Below are 18,841 nucleotides of genomic sequence, written 5' to 3'. Positions count from 1 at the left end.
TTTGCTTGTCATTGAGTTGGTCAGAATTAGCTTTCTCTGGTCCACTTCTGCCATCCCCTGTGATGGTGCTGGACAGTGAAAGAAAAAGTAGGATTAACTATCTAGGACTGCTGTATGCCCTTGAGAATTAATTTGACTTTCGAGGTAAAGCTTTTTAGATCTTAGTCTGTTTACAGATCTGTAGCTCTGCCGACCCTCAGTTCTCTTGTCTGGCCTCAGAGATGCACCGGGTTGAGAGCAATTCTTTTTTGGAAGCCCCAGAGCAGGACCATCGCCATCACGTGAGTTCAGTTAGTTTGTTCTGCCTTCCATCTAGGTTCAGTTCTAGTTATCTCCATTTTGGAGTTTCTGAGAAGGCTGGCTGTGGGACTTGACTTGGGGAAGGAATCCTCCTTGGGATGACCGAAGGCCCATGTGACCCTGACGAGATTTGTCACTGGGTCTGATTCAGCGGCTCTGGAGCCCACGCCACAGCTTCCCTGTACTTTTAGCCACTTCTCAGGGGGCCATCTTCTACACATCATGGGAAACCAAAAGGGCTTTCTTCTTCATTTCCCCTTCCCTTTTTCAAATCTAATAGTGAAATCTCCTGCTCACTTCAGCAGTAAATAGTTGCCTTCCCACCCCCTACCTGAGGGCCAAGGATTTGGGATACTTTGTTTTTTTTAATCAATATGTCCATTGAAAGGACCTATTTTGTTTCCTTTTTTAAAAGCAAGATATGTTGGGGTGTTAAATTTTTAAGTAGACTCTCTTTTTGTGTTTGAGTGATTGTTATTAGTTCTAGAAGCATTCTCTTGTCATGACCCAGTTATGAATGCTCTTGAGTTTAGGAAGGACAAAAGTGATGAAATTTGCATGAGGTAGAATAAATAACTTATGAAGAGTGAAAGAACCTGAGAAGATGCATGATCCAAAAGGGGCTGATGCACAGCAGTCTTCTTCAAAGCCCAACGGGTTCAAGGAAACAGGAGGATTTATTATCCTTTGCCCAATCTCAAAATATACAAGATACATAGAAAGGCAGTTTCTGTAGAAACATGACATGGGCACCCACGCAAACACATGATTCTTGGGGCTTCCTTTTTCTGAATGTCAATCCATCTCATCAAGCAGTGATTCTCAAACGTCCTTGAGATTTTTAGATTTTATGCCCTCATCTGTTAGATTGTACGACAGTGGTTCTTTCCTCTTTTAAAATGTACCATATGTGTTATATGTATATATGTTAAAGTGACTTGAAATTGACTTGGTTTGACATTGTCTCAAGAACCCAAGATAACATTATTGATACCTTGGGAAGTCATAGAAATAAAGTTGAATGTCACTGATCTGAGAGTAGAGTTCAGAAAGAAGTAGCTTTGGTTCCTGATCCATTTATCCTCAGGTGTTTGAGTAAGGCTTGGCCATGAGCCACCCAAGGAAAGCCAAGTGGTTGTTTGTGTCCATATTTCAGCATGCATTTTAATTTTCTCCTCAGTTCTTAGTTTTCATTGCCTTTGTTTTTTCCCAGGAAATGTTTTAGTTCGAACCTTAAAACCAGATTTATATATTGTAAAAAGATTTTCACAGAAACTGTGTTTTAGGAGGCCTCAATCATCTGCGTGGGATGTACAAAAATTTAAGAATAAATATCCTTTTTATGTCATTTCAACACTCCCAAGGGAAAATTTCAATTCCCAGTTCACCAAAAGGTTAAATACTAATTGACTGAATGACCACTATCCTGCAGATAATTTGAAATAGTAAAGGTTAAATTTTGACTGGTGCTTAGACATTTCCTCATTACATTAACTCAAGCAGACAGCAGTATATTAACCTGAATCACACTTGTAAGGAACTTACTTCTAAATTTGACTTTGTTCTTCATCTCCAGGGCCTTAATAAGAGTGTGTTAAAACACATGACTATTTTACAATGATAGCTCTAAATAATTTATTTTTTATTTCAAGAAAGAGAAATACACGTTAGAGAAACAAAACCCAAGATTTTATTTTATTTTTAAAGCCATATTTTTGTGCTAGTAGCACTTAGATTGTTCCATATGTGAGATCCATATCAGCATTTCATTATCTGGGTTTGTTCTAAAAGAAGATTTATTTTTGTTCTGTGAATAATTTTTGACGGTTCTTGTACATGTACAGATACAGATACGTTTGAGGTCTTTTATTGATATTCCTACGAAGAATACAAATAAACTTTAACTTTAAACATTTCAGACTAAGGTTGCTACTGTATTTGACATATTACTATTTGATTTCTAGCATGTCATCTGGGTGATTAGGACACTTGGAGAAAAACCAGTAACAAAATGTATGTAGGAACATTATGCTGATTTTAACATGAAGAACAGTGTGTCTTAGAATTTCCCAACTTACAGGGAAAAAAATATTTAGCTGAAGGGCAAAGATAACATGCATTGTATTGCAACAACACTCTTAAAAAGCTCCTCATTCTGGATAATTTGAAATCTCTTTACCAGCTTGTAACTGAATAGAAAATGGAAGGATAACCCCACTGAGCACTCCAGACCAGTACTGGCCTCTCTTAATTCCTCAGTAGATTAACAGGGTTTGTTTCAGGGTTGTGTTGTTTAGTTGGGACTTTCTGCTGTTGTTGTTCTTATTTGTTTATTATTCTCAAGGTTATTATTTCTACATTACCCCCATCTTCTGCTTACCTATTTCATTCTTTAAAACCCCAAGATGCAGGTCCCATAAGCAGTTTTCTTACATGCTAAGTTTAGTTCTGAAATTCCACCAGTTAGCCTCCTCACATATCTAGTTACTTCTTCTATTCTACTAGGAATTAAAAGATTAAAATTCACTCGAAATCCAGGGAAAATTGTGCAAGGAGACTCCAGATCACGGTAGACGTGTTATTTTTTGTTCACTTCGAAGCCGACCCATTTCAATCTGAATTGCCCATGACCTAATGTAAGGTTTAAGACATCTTGGATCTGAAAGATCAAAAAGGGAGAAACTATCATTGATGCCATCTTGTGACCTTCCAGTCTTAGCCCTTAACTGTCCACCCATCTACCCCTTATGTCCGACCATCCCCTTTTCTTAGCTTCCTTCCAGCTTTTGCTGTTAGTGCCTTCAACAGTAGGAAAGTACATAAATCAAGTTTGTTAGGCCACCACTCCCCACCCACACACACACACAGTTTAATGATAAAGGGGCCTAAAACAAATGACTTAATCTAGAATTCTCAATTCTGACTGTTCATCAGAATCACTTGAGATCTTGAAAAAGTGAAAGTGGAGATGCGCCTTTAGGCCCTCCACTGAACAATTAGATGGAAACTCTCTAAGGACAGGGCCAGGGATTACCCAAGGGATTCTAAATTCAGCCAGGTTAATGACTGCTAGTCCGTGTATCTTGCTCTGAGCACTGTGTGTGTGACTGTTATAATGTTCTTTCTGTCACCATCCACGGAACTGGGTAAGTTGGCTATAGGTGTTTTTTGCCTCCTGTTTGGGATGTTAAATGCTGGTAAAAGTGATAATATGTACTCTACCTTGTCCCTGCCAATTCCATCCTTTAAATATGTGATAGAAATTCTCTCTGTTAATATAGGATAGCCATATTCCAACAAAAGTGACCAAAAGTTGGAATTTCTCATCTTGACCCCAATTTTCCCATTATTGGTTTTAATTTAAAATAAAACATAGATGGTTTCTGGTTTGGAACCCCCCTCCCCTGACCCAGAAAAGGGGGACAGTACCTTGACTTTTGTAGATTTAACACTCAGCACTGCAGTCTTATTACTTGAACTTTTACTTAAAAAAAATTTTATCAGAAGCCAAATTGCATCATTTGCACCTGCTCTTCCTTCAGTGAGGGCTTCCCTGGCGGCTCAGGCAGTAAAGATTCTGCCTGCAATGCAGGAGATGCAGGTTCGATCCTTGGGTCAGGAAGATACCCTGGAGAAGGGATTGGCTATCCACTCCAGTATTCTTGCTTGGAAAATTCCATGGACAGAGGAGCCTAGTGGGCTATAATCCATGGAGTCACAAAGACTTGGACACAAGTAAGCGACTAACACTGCCTTCAGTAGAAAAATGCACCAAAAACTCTCCCTACTACCAGGCAGACACATGTGTGCCCATACACATGTGCACACACACATACACAACCGCTCTTCCTAGAAACTTCAATTTTTGAGATTTTTGAGTGAATTGCCTGGGTGCTGTTTCTTTGGCATATGAGTAAATTGCAGTAAGCTAACAGATGGATGTCAATCTGTTTCCTTGTCTGTAAAATTGTGATTTTGGCTAGATAGCCTATGAAGAACTTTCGCTCTGACATCTTATGATTATTATCTGATATCACTGAAAAATGTGCCATTAGGTCATATCTGAAAATCATTTTGGGGCTTTTGTCACAATATTTAGGAACAGTTCTTCCTCATCACAATTTCCCATCTCACGATACTTTTAAAAAATAGGAGAGGAAAAACAAAATCCTGGAACAAATGTATATCCAGAACAATAATTTGATAATAATAATATTTAATGTTTATTGAGCACTTCCTATGTGCCAGACAGTTTGCAAAGCACTTTTTTATGGAACGTTTCATTTAATCAAATACCAACCATATGAGTTAGGTATGGTTGTTCCTAATTCATGAGGAAACAGAGGTTCAGAGAGATAAGTTTAGGTGCTCAAGGTCACACCACTAGCAAGTGCAAAGCCATCATCCAAATTTGGGTCCTCCTGACTATGCTGTATAGATTTTTTTTTTCTAAGAGCTCAGAAAAAATGTTAGAGTAAGAAAAGATCTGAGCACGTGAACCAGCCTTCATGATGAACTAGAGCCAGAAGGATAGCAATGGGAACAGACAAGCTAATTTTCCAAGACTTATTTCTCCATGTATTGGCTTTGATGGGATGGCTTTGCATTGTCACGTCATCTGACTGATCAGAATTAGAGGACAAAAGTCTCACCTCACTCAAAAATTGGTCTTTCATGTCTTCTGGGTCCATCAGAACCGGGATGAGAAAATCTGCTTTGAGGATTCCAAAGAGTTGCCCTGAAAAAGAAAGTATTACCTGGATCAAGGCAAATTATCCCATTGCCATTTGAAAACTTCATGTTCTTAGTGGTCAGGGAGTGCCCACTGGACACAATAGAGGCTACATGGTGATTTAGGACTTTAAAAGGAGAAAGAAACCAGCTAGTGGCCGAAAGTAAAGTGTCTCACGAGTGGAGTAACTGCTGCTGTCCTCCTGTAACCTGGCCACCCTCAGGCAGTTATTTTCTTTGCTCTCTCTTCTGTATTTTCCTCCTTTAAAGTTTTCTTTTTTGGTGGGGTGGGGGGATGTGTCACGCAGCTTGTGGGATCTTAGTTCCTCGACCAGGGATCGAACCCTGGACTGCCAGGGAACTCCTGTTTCTTCCTTTTAATAAAATTATCAAGTAGATTGTTCCACACCATGCTGGAAATATTCACCCCTCCCTGGACCCACATTTGTAAAGGCCAACTCTACCCCAGAAAACTCTTACATTCTCTGAGCCTATAAACAAGCTCAGCCTTTGGCCCTGAGCACTGCAATCATAGGAACTACAGCATCATATAGGACCACCTTATAAAGTTAATAAAGTACCTCACTATCTCTTTGGGTATTTGAACAACCCTGTGATGAAGGCAGGGTCGTTTTTACTACATTCCTTCTGCAGATGAGAAAGGAGATTTGTTCCCTGAGCTTTCACAGTTGTCAGGGAGCTAACTCTAGGATCCTCACCCTTGTTCCCATCCTAGCATTTCATAGAAAGGTCTTGAGTGCCCCATGCTGAGGAGTGGCTGTCCAGATTTAATTGATTGGTTGTTAAGAGTGAGAAACTTGGTGGCCAGAAGCAGTTAATTACCTGGTTTCGGTGCTGGAGTTTTTTCCTTAGATTCTGGGTGATTAGCTGAGCTCCAGTGTTGGGCCTGAGTGGCAGGAGCTGTGTCTGTCATATTGGTGCCACACCTTTCACTTGTCACAGCTGCAAGAGGGGAAAATAAGGGAGTTACTGCAAATACAGCCAGGAGCAAGGTGGTCTGAGACAGGTAACTGCCCCTGAGCTAAAAGACAGGCCTTGGCGGCCACCATCCTACAGAAACCATCCCGTGTGGGAAGCTCAGTCCTTCCCAGGCCCTTCACTTACCCCACAGGCTCATGGGGGGTAAGTGAACATCATCCCTCATAAAGTATCTCTCTTATCAGGATTTGTGGGACTTGGGCCATATTATATCTCCTCAGTACCAAATGTTTATTTTTCGTAGCTCCTACCCCAAGAAGCCCAATCCCCCTATGTAGTCTGCCAGCTACACAGAGCCCCACCATGGTACCCAGGGACCCCCAGCATCTCCATCAAGGGGTAGCACCTCAGAGTACATATTCCAAAGCCAAGCTCAGCAACCCCCGCACCCCCGTTATGGTTGCCCATCCCCTAAGGCTCTCCAGCCAGAGACCCCACATAACCCCAGCTGCTCCCTCGCTCCTTCTCACTTGCTCTCACATTCAGTCACCAAAGTCCTGTCAGTGCCTTGCAGATGTCTTTTTTTCCCAAATATGGAATATTTGAACCGTATTGTTTTGTGATATATTATTGTAAAGTATTTAAGTAAAAGTGTCCCCTCCCCTGACCCAGGGACAACCACTATTAACAGTTTGCTATAGAATATCCTTCACACACTTGAATTTTTTTATTTGAATGCATAAAGATCTACCTTATTCTCTTTCAAGGCTGCATAGTATTTCATTGGATGTACATAACTTATTTAATCAATCTGCTTTCAATGGACATTAGATTTCTCCTCCAGTTTTTCACTGTAATAAACAATGCTGCAACAAACAACCCGTGTGTGGAGGGTACGTGTCAATGCGTGTGTGCACCTTGTACTGTTATTTCCTTAATGAACTTCCAGGGGTAGAATTTCTGTATGAAAGAGTATGCACATTTCAGAACTGACACACGTTGCAAGAATGGGAATGCCAGTTTAATGTGCTGTCCAGCGTCTGAGAGCGCTGATTTTCTCACATTCTTACCAGCATTATCACTCCAAATCGTTGGCGAACTGGTAAGTTACAAAAATAAAAATGTTAATACATTTTAATTTGCATTTCTGTGATTCAGTGAGCAAAGCTGAGCATTTTGTAAAATATGTTTGTATTTATATTTCTTCAGTTAATATCACTTGCAAGCAGTGTGAAATCAGCTCCAAGTCCCTGCTCACCCCACTGCTCCAGTTCTGACCTCGACTTCACTCTCCCAGACTGTGCAAGTCTTTCCCCCCACACACACTTCCTGTGTCTCCACATGCCCTTTTCTTTCCCCACCCAAAGAATTCTACATTTCTTTAGTGATGTGAATAAGTTTTGTGAAGTCCAGAAGCACAGAAGGCAGGGAAACACACATCTTCTTGTTGCCTGAATGTAACCATTAACATTGTCACACATTTTCTTCTAATCTTTTTTTTCTAAGCGCAGGTTTATGTTTCCTTTCAATGTTGTGACTGTGTTACATGTGTAACGTTGAGTCATCATCTTTTTTTTCCCTTTAGCATCCTGACACAGGCATTGCCCCGTGTCACTATTACTGTCATCACAACCACCTTGCTTCTGTTGACTACAGATCTGAGCATTTTGCTGCCTTGCTGAGAAACCTCTGATGGCTCCACTGACTGCAGGATCCAGTCCTTCAGAATTTGGCCCAGTCCACCTCTTTCCCCTCATCCCTTGCTGCATGCGTGATTGCCTGCTAAGTTGCTTCAGTCGTGTCCAACTCTTTGCAACCCTGTGGACTGTAGCCCACCAGGCTCCTCTGTCCAAGGGATTCTCCGGGCAAGAATACTGGAGTGGGTTGCCATGCACTCCTCCAGGGAATCTTCCCCACGGGTCTTTATGTCTCCCACTCTGGCAGGTAGGTTCATTACCACTAGCACCCCCTAGGAAGCCCTCATCCATTGCTACTTCCCTTCCAAATATGTGACAGACATTCCAGTCACCTCAAACTATTTGTTTTCCCTGCACATGTTCACATTGACCTATCTTTGCTCATGCTGTTCCCTCTGCCAAGAAGAACCTTCTAGCCTTTGCTGCCTGATGAAATCATTCATTACCTTCTGTCCATTGACCACCACTTTTCCAGGCAGAATGAATGAGTCATTTTCCTGTCAAGGCTCTTGGTTCACCCTTCTGGGGGCAGTACTTATCAAAAACTGTCCTAGTTGTCTCTATTAGCCCTTATTAGACTAAACTCTTTTAAAAACAGGAAACAGGTTCTGCTCATCTTAGTATCCATTGCCTTGTTCAAAATAGGTACTCAGGAAATGACTGTTGAATTAAATCATCTACCAGTATGCAAAACACTATCCTAGGCCTGGGAAAGATACGAAGAGGCATAAAACAGCCCCTGCCCTGTGAGATTTTACAGTCTTAATAATTCATAACAGTGATCATTCATAATCATGTATAATTAATAAAATGAGAATGAGGCCAACCCTGACGGTTGAGTCAGGTAAGGACAGGGATGAGAGACTGAATGAATCACTAAATATTTCACTACTGAATTGAGATTAGAAATAACTACCATGAATTGAATGTCTGCCAGATGCCAGGCACTGAAAGATACCTCCTGACATCCAGTATTTTTCTTCACTTTAAAGATGAGAAAAGTGAAGTTGGGAGAGATTGGGAAATATGCCTAAGACCACACAGTAAGTAGAGGACCCAACATTCTAACCCTTGACTGTTAGACTTCTCTAGCCAAGATAAAAATTTTCTCCCCTAGATTGCCCCACCCTAAATTATTATCCAGGGAGGATGAGGAGGTAAACTGGCTCTAGCCCGTAAAGTGACTCCCCATGGAGTGATCCAGAAGGTACCCAGGGGGTGGAGACGTGGCCCAAAACACACCCTTCCCCACCCCCTTACCTCCCTGACTGGTGGCCGGGGCATGGAAACTAGGGCTTCGTCTCCCCAAAGGAGGAGCCGGGCTCCAGGCCAGGGTCCCCAACCCCCCGGCGGGCGGGCACCTGTGTCGGGCCATGGCCGGCTGCCAGCTGTCTCTGGGCCTGCGGCCTGGCTCTGGGCTGGCCCTTTCCGGGGCATGTTTGTTCTTTGGAGCACAGCTGAGCTTCCTGAGCTGGAAGGCTCCACGGTGCTTTCTTCGGTCCCTGGAGTTTCGGCACCGCGGGACCCACTGGATGTGGCCGCCCCAGAGGTCACCGTCACCCCTGGGTGATACGAGGCCCCACGGGTGGACCTGAGCGAGGGGCCCGCTGCGTCCTCCCGCGGCCTCCCGGGCCCACCCTGGGTACCGGAGTCCTCCGGGGGCGCAGGGCCTGGAGCAGGGCTGGAGGCGGAGGCCTGGGGGCTCTCGGTCACTCCCTGGGGGACAGAGGGGCTTCCTGAAGGGATTGGCTCCGCGGGGTTCGGGGTGGGGGTCAGTGAGGCGGCCGAGGGCGCGGAGCCTGGAGCAGGGCTGGAGGCGGAGGCCAGGGGGGTCTCGGTGACTCCCTGGGGGACAGAGGGGCTCCTCCAGTGGACCAGCTCCGTGGGGCTCGGGGCAGGGGTCTGCGAGGAGGCCAGGGGCGCGGGACCAAAGGACATGTTCTGGGTAGTGACCGGCGAGGTCCAGGGCCCTCCGTCCGCGGGGACTGGGACGTGGGCCAGAGGGCTCGGAGATGCTGTCCTTCTGGACTGGGGTGCGGCAGGGCCCGCGGAGGCGGAGGTGCCGGAGCCAAGGGTGCTGGAGCTGAGCTCGGGGGGCTCCGGGCAGCAAGTCAGCTGCGGGAAAGGCCCCGCCGAAGCCCGACGTTTCATGGCGTCCGCGGGACCGAAGCTGGTGCCTACGGAGAGAGAAGGCTTCCCTGGGGCTCCAGGGCGCTGGACACCGTCGCAGACACGGTGGAGCCAGGCGGCGGGCCGGGGAGCTCCTGAACCCGCCTGGTAGAGCCTGGGTGACCAGCGAGAGCCCCCCAGCATCTCAGCCCAATCCCTTGTTCCTTAGCAGCTCACAGGGACCCCCAACCCTGCAGCATCCAGGCCGCCCCGCTCAGCCCTAAGCATCCCCTTCAGACCCCCTCCATTCCCTTTGCAGGCTAACTTCAAAACCACCCCCTCCAGGAGATCCCCGGATAATTACCGGAGCTGGGACAATCCCCTTCCCTGTGTTTCCCACCAGGCCTGTGACTGCACAGGCAGCACTGCCCGTCAGGAGCCCTCCTCCCGCTGGCCGTCAGCCTTCAGAACAGGCCCTGCCTTTGCCTTGTGTCCTTGGAATTAATAAAGCTCTGCGTCCATGAGCTGGTCTCCTCTGTGTCCTCAAAAAGAGCGACAATACCTTTTTCTGATGTCCAACTTTGTAAAGATGCCAGAACTGTGATTTCTGCCCTCAATTATCCTAGTTTGCTTCAGAACTCACAGGAAGCAAAATGAGGTAATAGCTGTGAAAATGCTTCAGGAATTTAAAAATGCTAAAGGCAGGCTATCCCTGTGATTCCCAGCCGTGTCCCCCACACACGGCCCCAACAGCTCAGCTCTCATCTTCTCTCCTCCCAAAGAAGGGATTTGACGGGCACCTCTACTGCGCTTCCCTGTCTGGATGCTGGACCTCAGGCCTATCTGGTGATTTTTCCTCAGGAGCACTGCGCAGTGGGGCAGTGAGGGTGTCTTCCCCTTTTCCTGTCTCTTGACCTCACCAGAGAGCTACACAGCCTCTCGTGGGTCCCCTGGCCCGGGAGCTGCAAGTCCAGTGGTCTAGTTGGAGGAAGGAGGTTGATGGTAACCGAGTCCTCCTCCTTTGACCCCAGTTGGCCCAGCAGAGTGAGGGGGCCCAGGGAACTGCCTCTCCGTGAGTGGCCCATGTGGAGCAGAAAACGGGGGAGTGTACTTGGCCTGGGCGTCATCCCCACGGTCACTTCTGAGGAGGGCGTGTGGAAGAGCTGAGGGAGGGCTGCAAGATCCCGGTGTCCGACGGTGGGATCTGTAAGAAGACACCAGCGGGGAGTGTGGGAGCAAGGCTGACGTGGGGGAGCACACAGCAACCCCAGGTCTGCCACTCCGGACATGCTGCTCTGGTGAGAAGTCCCACCAGACACTGACGATCAACCGCCTGTCACAGAAGCCAGCTCGGGAGGGCGCAGTCATGGGAGAGGTCCCTTCATGATCTGTATTCCTCACAGCAGCTCTTCAAGGGAGGAACCATTGTTCCTGTTTTATAGATAAGGACCACTATTCTCATCAAATCCAAAACACAAAAAGAAACAGCCAAGAATAGGCAAAACCAGAGACAGCAGATTAGTGGGTGTCAGGACTGAAGGTGGGAGACAATGGAGGGGGATGCTCTGCTAAAGGGTAAGGAGTTTCTTATTGGGGGTGATACAGTTGTCCTAAAATTAGATAGTAGTGATGATTGAGCCACGTGGGTTGTACTAAATCTCACTATACTGGCCACTTCCAAAGTGAATTTTAAGGAATGTGAATTATATCTTAATAAAACCAAAGAAAACAAGAAGGAAGGGACAAAGAGAAGAAAAGAGAGATGGAAAAAACAAATCGGGATGAAGCCTGTTGCTGAGGAGACACCACACACAAGATCCAGAATAACCAGGTAGGCCTCTGGTTCCCATGTTTGTGGTGACCACAGTTACAATAGCTAATATCTATTGGGCATTTACTCTGAGTCAAGGTCTCATCTAGGTCCTTTATATTCATTTTCATTCATCCTTCAAAGCCATATGATGAGGTGCATCATCAATGCCATTTTGGTTTTTTGCAGATGAAAAAGAGGCTCAGAGATGCTATTCACCTTATTTCTAGCAAGTAATAAAATCTGATTCCAAAGCGCACACTTTTAACCTCTTTGTTGCCAAATAAGTAATTGCCGTTGCTAACTGCTAATGCCCAGAGACTGGATGGGGTCTGTTCTATTCTTTAAAGATCCCCCAGAATTAAATTAAAGCCTGCTCCAGAACTCTGCTAACATAGAATCTAGAAGTACTTCCTTAGATCTATCCTCAACATCTCAAGCTGCCAAGAAAACCCGTTTCTCATCCCAGTCTAGCCTTGGGGGGCCAACGGCCAGTGGGGGTGACTGTCACTCACCGTCGAAGCAGATGAAGGGTTTCAGGGCAAAGCAGGTCACAGCAGAAATTCTGGAGGGGAAGCTCCAGTACCTACTGAGACCCGCACACAGTCCTGCCCCAAACTTAGGTGGCTGCAGCCAGCTAGGGATGCTGGAACCCCTGTCACTGGACCACCTCGGAGACCCAGAGGCTGCACTGAAGTAGAGGCCAATCCAGGCCTCGGTGTTACTTGTGATGGATTTCAAGTCTTCGTCCATCTCCTCAGTCACCGTCTGCAGGTCAGCCAGGTCTGTGTGGTATCTGCGGCAGTACCCCAATGCCTCCAGCCACATCTTTTCTTGGTCAAATCGCTTGAAGGTCAGATTGCCAAGCTGAACCTCAACTGTAAGTAAAAAACATGGAGAGCACAGGCCTGAGGTCCGGGATCTCTGCCGGCTCAGCCCTCATCACCCCTAGACACAGTCCCGGTCCGACCCCTGCCCTTACCCCATCCTCAGGTATTAGGTTTGATGAAATCCACAATTTTATAGGCAGGCTAAATACCAGATTGGGAGAATGAAGGAGCTGTCACAGCAGCAGCTGGGGAAAAGGACATGCATTAGGGAGAGCAGGGGTTAAGAACTCTCCTGTGGGTCATGTGGCCTTACAAATCAAGTCTAAGCTTCAGTTTTTCTATCTGTACAACAGGGATGACAAACCTAGACAGTGTATTAAAAAGCAGAGACATCACTTTGACAACAAATGTCCATCTAGTCAAAGCTATGGTTTTTCCAGTAGTCATGTATGGATGTGAGTGTTGGACCATAAAGAAGGCTGAGTGCCAAAGAATTGATGTTTTCAAACTGTGGTGCTGGAGAAGACTCTTGAGAGTCCCTTGGACTGCAAGGAAATCAACCCTGAATATTCACTGGAGGACTGATGCTGAAGCTGAAGCTTCAGTGCTTTGACCACCTGATGTGAAGAGCCAACTTACTGGAGAAGACCTTGATGCTGAGAAAGATTGAGGGCAGGAGGAGAAGAGGGTTGACCGAGGATGGGATGGTGGGATGGCTTCATCAACTGAATGGACATGAGTGTGAGCAAACTCCAGGAGATGGTAAAGGACAAGGAAGCCTGGCATGCTGCAGTCCATGGGGTCGCAAAGAGTGGAACATGAATGAGCGACTGAACAACAACACAGGGATAGTACCTAAATGTATTTAATGTAAATGATTAAATGAAGTCATGAATATAAATGATTTAACGCAGTACGTGCAAATAAGAAACACTCAAGCCGTAGGGTTAAACTTTGCAGGGAGGTAGTGAGGGGGACTAGTATAATCCTGGTTTAGAATCAGCCTCTTCTGTGGTTTCTAGGGAGTGTGCTTGCCACACCAGCTCTTAGGAGGGTCCAAGGTTGAGGCAGAATAGAGGGAGCGTGACAGGCTCGTGACATCAGGAGAGCCAGGGACAGGAGGTAAGCCTGGCCAGGGGCACACCTGCTGGCCAGGAGGCAGACCGGGCCCACAGTCACGGTCCTGACTTCCAGTGGAGCTCAGACAGACCGAGACGCACTCGCCCACCCTGCCCCTGGCCAGGCCTGTCTTATGGGCAGCGCACAAACACCTGTGACCCAAAGCAAGGAAAGTTTGGAAAGGTTGTGCTTTGGCATGGACTGGTTTCAGAAACCTGTTAAAGGAAACAGTTCTGTTTGCAGAATTGGGACTCACATCCTCAGATTCAAATAGGGCCTCCCAAGCTCTGACTCCTGCCTGCTCACCAAGTCCCATCTAGATTTGCCTAATACTTCCCTGATTTTCCCTATTCAAACTGGTCTTTTTAAGTTACCCTTTGTTAACACCTTGTTCTCTTCTCACCAGCCTTGAGCTTTGCCTGTAGCACAAGTCATCTTTTAAAATCCTCACTATAATCCCCAGAAGCAGACATCACTTTGCAGAGGAGAAAGGGGAGACTCGGGGAGGCAATGACTTGCCCAAACTCATGCCTTACTAAGTGGCAAGACGAGATTCAAATCAGGTCTGCCTGCCTTGGAAGCCTGTGCTGTCTTCACTCCACAACGCCGTGTTCCACAGCAAGCAGAAAACCAGCTTACAGAGCTGGTTGAGGAGTGCGTTCCCTTTGAAATTTGTCTCTACCAAGAAACTCTTTGTAAAACACCAGGGCAGTAATAGTCCCCTCGTGATATGGATTTCCCTGGTGGCTCAGTAAAGAATCTGCCTGAAAGACAGGAGACCCAAGTTTGTTCCCTGGGTCAAGAAGACAGGAGGGCATGGCAACCCACTCCAGTATTCTTGCCTGAAGAATCCCATGGACAGAGGAACCTGGTGGGCAACAGTCCACGGGGTCGCAAAGAGTCAGACCCAACTGAGCAATTTTCACGAGGTGGAGGGCCTCAACTGTAGAAAGGTGCTGCCCACGCCTCCACCCACCCCCAAGTCACTGGGGTGGGGACATCAGACTGGGATGCAGGCCAGGCTGAGCTCTGCCACAGGCTGGTTGGAGAACCACACACCCCCCCACTCCCCCACCCCCACCATGTGAAAAACAAAGGCACTGAGCCTCTGCTTGGGGTCAGCCTGGGGGCAAAGCCAAGGCATCCCTGGGCCTGGGGGGTGGGGGGGGCGTCACCTGCTCCAGGGGGACCAGTGCCAGGGAAGGCGGAGCCCCGGGCGTGTACCTGGCTTTGGAGTGGCGGTCAGGCTGAGAACTGGCTCCAGGAGGGTGTGGGCCCCCACAGTGGGATCTGTGAAACAAGCCACACGTTATGTGGTGGGGGTGGGGCTGCCCAGGGTCCTCTGTGAGCACCAGGAATCGCCAAGTTGAAGCCCGGAGAAACCTAGCTCCAGAGTAAGTGGGCCCCTTTGTTCCTATCCACGTGTGTTCCATAAATATATATACTGAGCACCTGTTGTGTGGCAGATGCTATTGCAGGCTCTGGAAAAAATAGCAGCAGGAATAAGGCAAAGCGAGATCTTTGCTCTTGAAGAGAATTTGAGAAGGAGTCAGCCTTGCAAAGAGGTAGGAAGGAATATATTGGGCAGAGCTAAGAAGGGATGGGACCACATGTGTAAGACTGTGATTAGAAGTGCTAAGGGAACTTACTGAATATGTCTAAGCAAATTGATCTGATTTACTTTTTTTTTTAATTTACATTTTTAAGATTTTACTGTGTACAGAACAGGCTGGAGGGGGCCAGGCAGATGCCAACGAGAGCTGGAGAGAAGCAGATGCAGTTAAAAAGCATCTAGGGAGAATCCAAAGACTCCAGGGGGGTCGGGGAAAGCTCCCCCAACACGACTGTTCCTTCAAAGGGACTCCCATGCCCACTCCAGCACACTCTCCACTCTTCTGGCCTGGGAATTGCAAGATCAATCCTAGACTACCCTGGGCTATGTTTCAAGGCCCCATGATGGGCATGGTGTAGCACAGAATTGGGGACTCATCAGGTTGGCCCTCTGTGACCCTATTTGAGGAGCTGGGATGGGCCTTGACTGACTGAGAGAAAAGCAGAAATTGGCCTTTTTTTTTTTAAGGAAAAAAAAAACATATAACTATGTCTATAACTATTCCCTCTGTGATCTCAGAACTGTTAAGACAAGGGCTGCCTGGGCAGAGAGGGGCCAGCCAGAGGCAAGGATGGCTGCGGGGGTGGGGGGGTGGGGGCCATTTCCCAACAGCCAGTACCACGTGCATTGAGTAAATGGGTTGTCTGCAGAGATGCACCCACCTGCCTCCCCAAAGCAGGGGTTCTCCCAGGGAGTGACTGTTCCACACGCCCCCAGCCCCTAGAGACAAAACCACACTGTGCTTTATCAGGAGATAGACCCTGGACTCTGCTCTGGTTTCTGCGTAGATAGATCCCCAACCTGACTTTCCCTGTTCCCTCCCTTTCTTTTTCCTCTTTCCCCAGATCCTTAATTGGCAGAAGAAGGGGACATAACGGAACATTTCAGATTTTACTTTTTGTCTGCCCTAATTTACACCTGTTTTCTCTGATGGAGTCTTTGGAATGAGGGACAGAAGAGAAAGAAACTAAGGCAGCAGAGAAGAATGTAGCAAACGAGGGTTAAGATAACAGTCAGTTAGTTTTGCTCTGAAAGAACGTGAGCCAGACCCATGCTCGCTTACTGGCTCTGTCTCATTTGCTCCTGAGAAGCGACCCTGGGAGGAAGACCAGGCCCAGGCTGTGACTCTGAACACACCGTAGTAGCAGATGAAGGGCCTCCGGGCAGTGCACCAGGCGGCCCCCAGACTGGGGAGAAAGGTGATTGAATACAGGGTGGCACAGAGGCCCTCCCTGAAGGTGGGCAGCGAGCCCCACACCGACGCGCTGAAGGAAGAGCCGCTGGACCATCTCAGGCCACCAAGGCGCACGTCGAAGAAGAGGCCGACCCAGGCCTCGTGGCTGCTGGTGAGAGAGTAGAGGGCCTTGATGCTACTCCAGCCGGTCATGCTGTGCAGGTCGGCCAGGTCTGTGTGGTGCTGCCGGCAGTACCCCAGGGCCTCGGACCAGCTCAGCTCCTCTGCCACCCGCCAGAAGGTCTTGCCTTCGCTGGTCAGCTGCAGGGCTGGGGCGGGAGAGTTGTCACCTCAGCGCTGCCCTTACCCTACCCGCAAATCCCAGGTGTTCAGCCACACCACGGGCAGTCTCCCGGCCTCTGCTCTCCCTTTTCACCGCCCCCCCTCCACCTCCCGCCCTCCACTCCGCCTCCAGGGCCTTCACACAAGCCTCTCTCTTGGCCTGAAAGACTAGCCACCCCCACATTCCCCCCAACCTGTTCCCTCAATGCCCCCCCCACCTTCTCGCATTTCTTGTCTCCCCCTTCCCGCTGCCCTATCCTGGTAAGCTCCCTCCCAAAAACAGCCCTGCACCTCTGTTCGCGCTTAATAACAGGAGAGAGTGTTCCCTGAGCACTCACCATGTGCCATTAGCTCACTGAATCCTTTCCAAGAAGTCCCTAGGTTAAACATCACTACGACTGTTTTCCAAATTGAAAAACCAAGTCACCGACAGTTAAGTGACTTAGCCAAGGCCACCCAACGGGAAAAGAGCCGGGGCCCAAGGACGGTAGGTTAGGCTCCGAGGGCAAGACCCTTTGTCAGAGCATGGTTTTGCCCTGATGTAGGAGTCACGAGCTTATCACTGGGCTTCACATTAGAATCACCTGGGGAGCTTTTCAAATACACCGATGCCCAGGCCACCGACAGCAAAGATCTGAATGTCTTGCCAGGACCAGCATCAGAATTTGTTTAAAGCCCATGGGGGAAAGGACCTTTTGGCTTGTCTGTCTCCACCAGATAAGGCAACTTGGAAGAAAAGAACCAGCCTTATTCATAATTATATTCCCAGGGTCACCTAGCACATCAGAGGGACTGGATGTATTGAAAATGAATGAATGAGTGAAGAGACAAATGAGTACATCGGACATCTCACAGGAACCAAGAACCCCATGTTCCCTTCCTTCCTTCCTGACTTCATCCCCTTGAGGAGGTCCCCACAAAGGAGGGCTGGTTAAGAATTACTCTGCCCAGGGCCTTGCGGTGGGAGACAGGGTATCCTAGTCCTCAAGGAAACCAGCTGCAAGCCAGAGCCTTAAGGAGAGGAAAGACTGAAAGACCGAGCATACAGAAGGGCAAGGATGTGCATTTGGGGAGGACACGGGAAAGGCCTGACGAGGCACATGCCAAAAACAGTGATGCTCCTCACACCCACCAGAGGCCAAGAAGATGCTGCCTGTCGTCGAGAGAAGTTGGAGGACCCCTGGATGGAGAAAAGGGAATAGAAAACAATTGTTCTTTTGACGTGTGTGAGTCATTTTGATACTTTTTATCCGATTCTGTTTAATTTTTTAAATTAAATCACTGGCTGTGGCCTACTAAATTGACTTTAGGATCTAAGGGGTCCCAACCCACAGTTTGAAAAACCCTGTTGCCCCAGCTGATCTCCTGGCTTGAAACACATAAGCTGACTACCCTGAGACTCAACTCCACCCCTGAGATGGGTGTACACATCTGAATGTCTGTTTCTCACATGCACACTGGTTTACCCATGATCTGGCCTTTCAGGGTCCTCCCAGCCCATCCATCGTGTTTCAAGCCCCACCCAGGAGTCGCTGTTGATGCCCTCCTGTCTCTGACTTGGCAAATCCCGTCAGTTCTACAGCCAGTGTGTATCTGGGATCTTCTTGAACTTTCCACTTCTTTCTGTGCCCACTGCCACCCTAGCTCAAGCCACCAACCCCTCCCTGGGACTGACAGCACAGAGCCAGCCCGGAAGCTTTCGTCCCCATCCCTCACAGCTCGCTCCCCACTCTGTGACCAGAAGGGCCTTTCTGATTGTTTACCTGCTCATTCCCACAGGTTACGGGGGAAGGAGGGGGCGCTCCTTACCACAGCCCGCAGGCCTGTGCGTTCTGGCCTGCTGTCATAGGAAGATTCCTCAGGCTCCCCAGTTTGCTCCCGCGCACAGCCAGCTCATCCGCAAGGCTGGCCCAGCACCTCGGGGCCTTCCTCTGGCTTTACTCTTCAAGGTTCCTTCATTTAGCCCTTAAGCTCAGCCCAGATCCCCCTTCCTCAGAGAAATCTTCCCACCCCAGACTAAAAAATCCCCCACAAACTTCTCTCTGTGACAGTTGCTCGTCACCCTGATCATCTCCTTCGTTGCTTTAGTCACATTTTTGTGACTTGTTTCCTGACTTTGGGCCCAATGTCTCTAACCCTGACGAGGGTGAGGGCTCCATGAAGTCAGGGGGCATTCCT

At 47.9% G+C, this 18,841-nt stretch overlaps 1 protein-coding gene across 1 annotated transcript; it reads right to left on the bottom strand.

The window, feature by feature from the left end:
* Positions 1-2,340: 2,340 nt before the first annotated feature.
* Positions 2,341-18,183, bottom strand: CLEC20A (C-type lectin domain containing 20A). The gene is made up of 10 exons (XM_070473736.1): positions 17,796-18,183; positions 16,116-16,650; positions 15,291-15,295; positions 14,760-14,825; positions 12,102-12,464; positions 10,644-10,980; positions 9,029-9,951; positions 5,875-5,994; positions 4,953-5,038; positions 2,341-2,959 (listed from the first exon to the last, which is right to left on the bottom strand). Exons 1-10 carry the CDS (start codon positions 17,896-17,898, stop codon positions 2,879-2,881), a joined length of 2,619 nt encoding a protein of 872 aa, XP_070329837.1. The 5' UTR covers positions 17,899-18,183; the 3' UTR covers positions 2,341-2,878.
* Between the last annotated feature and the right edge of the window lie 658 nt (positions 18,184-18,841).

The sequence above is a fragment of the Odocoileus virginianus genome, chromosome 11, assembly GCF_023699985.2.
Source record: "Odocoileus virginianus isolate 20LAN1187 ecotype Illinois chromosome 11, Ovbor_1.2, whole genome shotgun sequence".
Classification (NCBI taxonomy): domain Eukaryota; kingdom Metazoa; phylum Chordata; class Mammalia; order Artiodactyla; family Cervidae; genus Odocoileus; species Odocoileus virginianus.
Note: the sequence above shows the minus strand (reverse complement) of the source record. Positions and strands in the feature narration are given on the sequence as shown.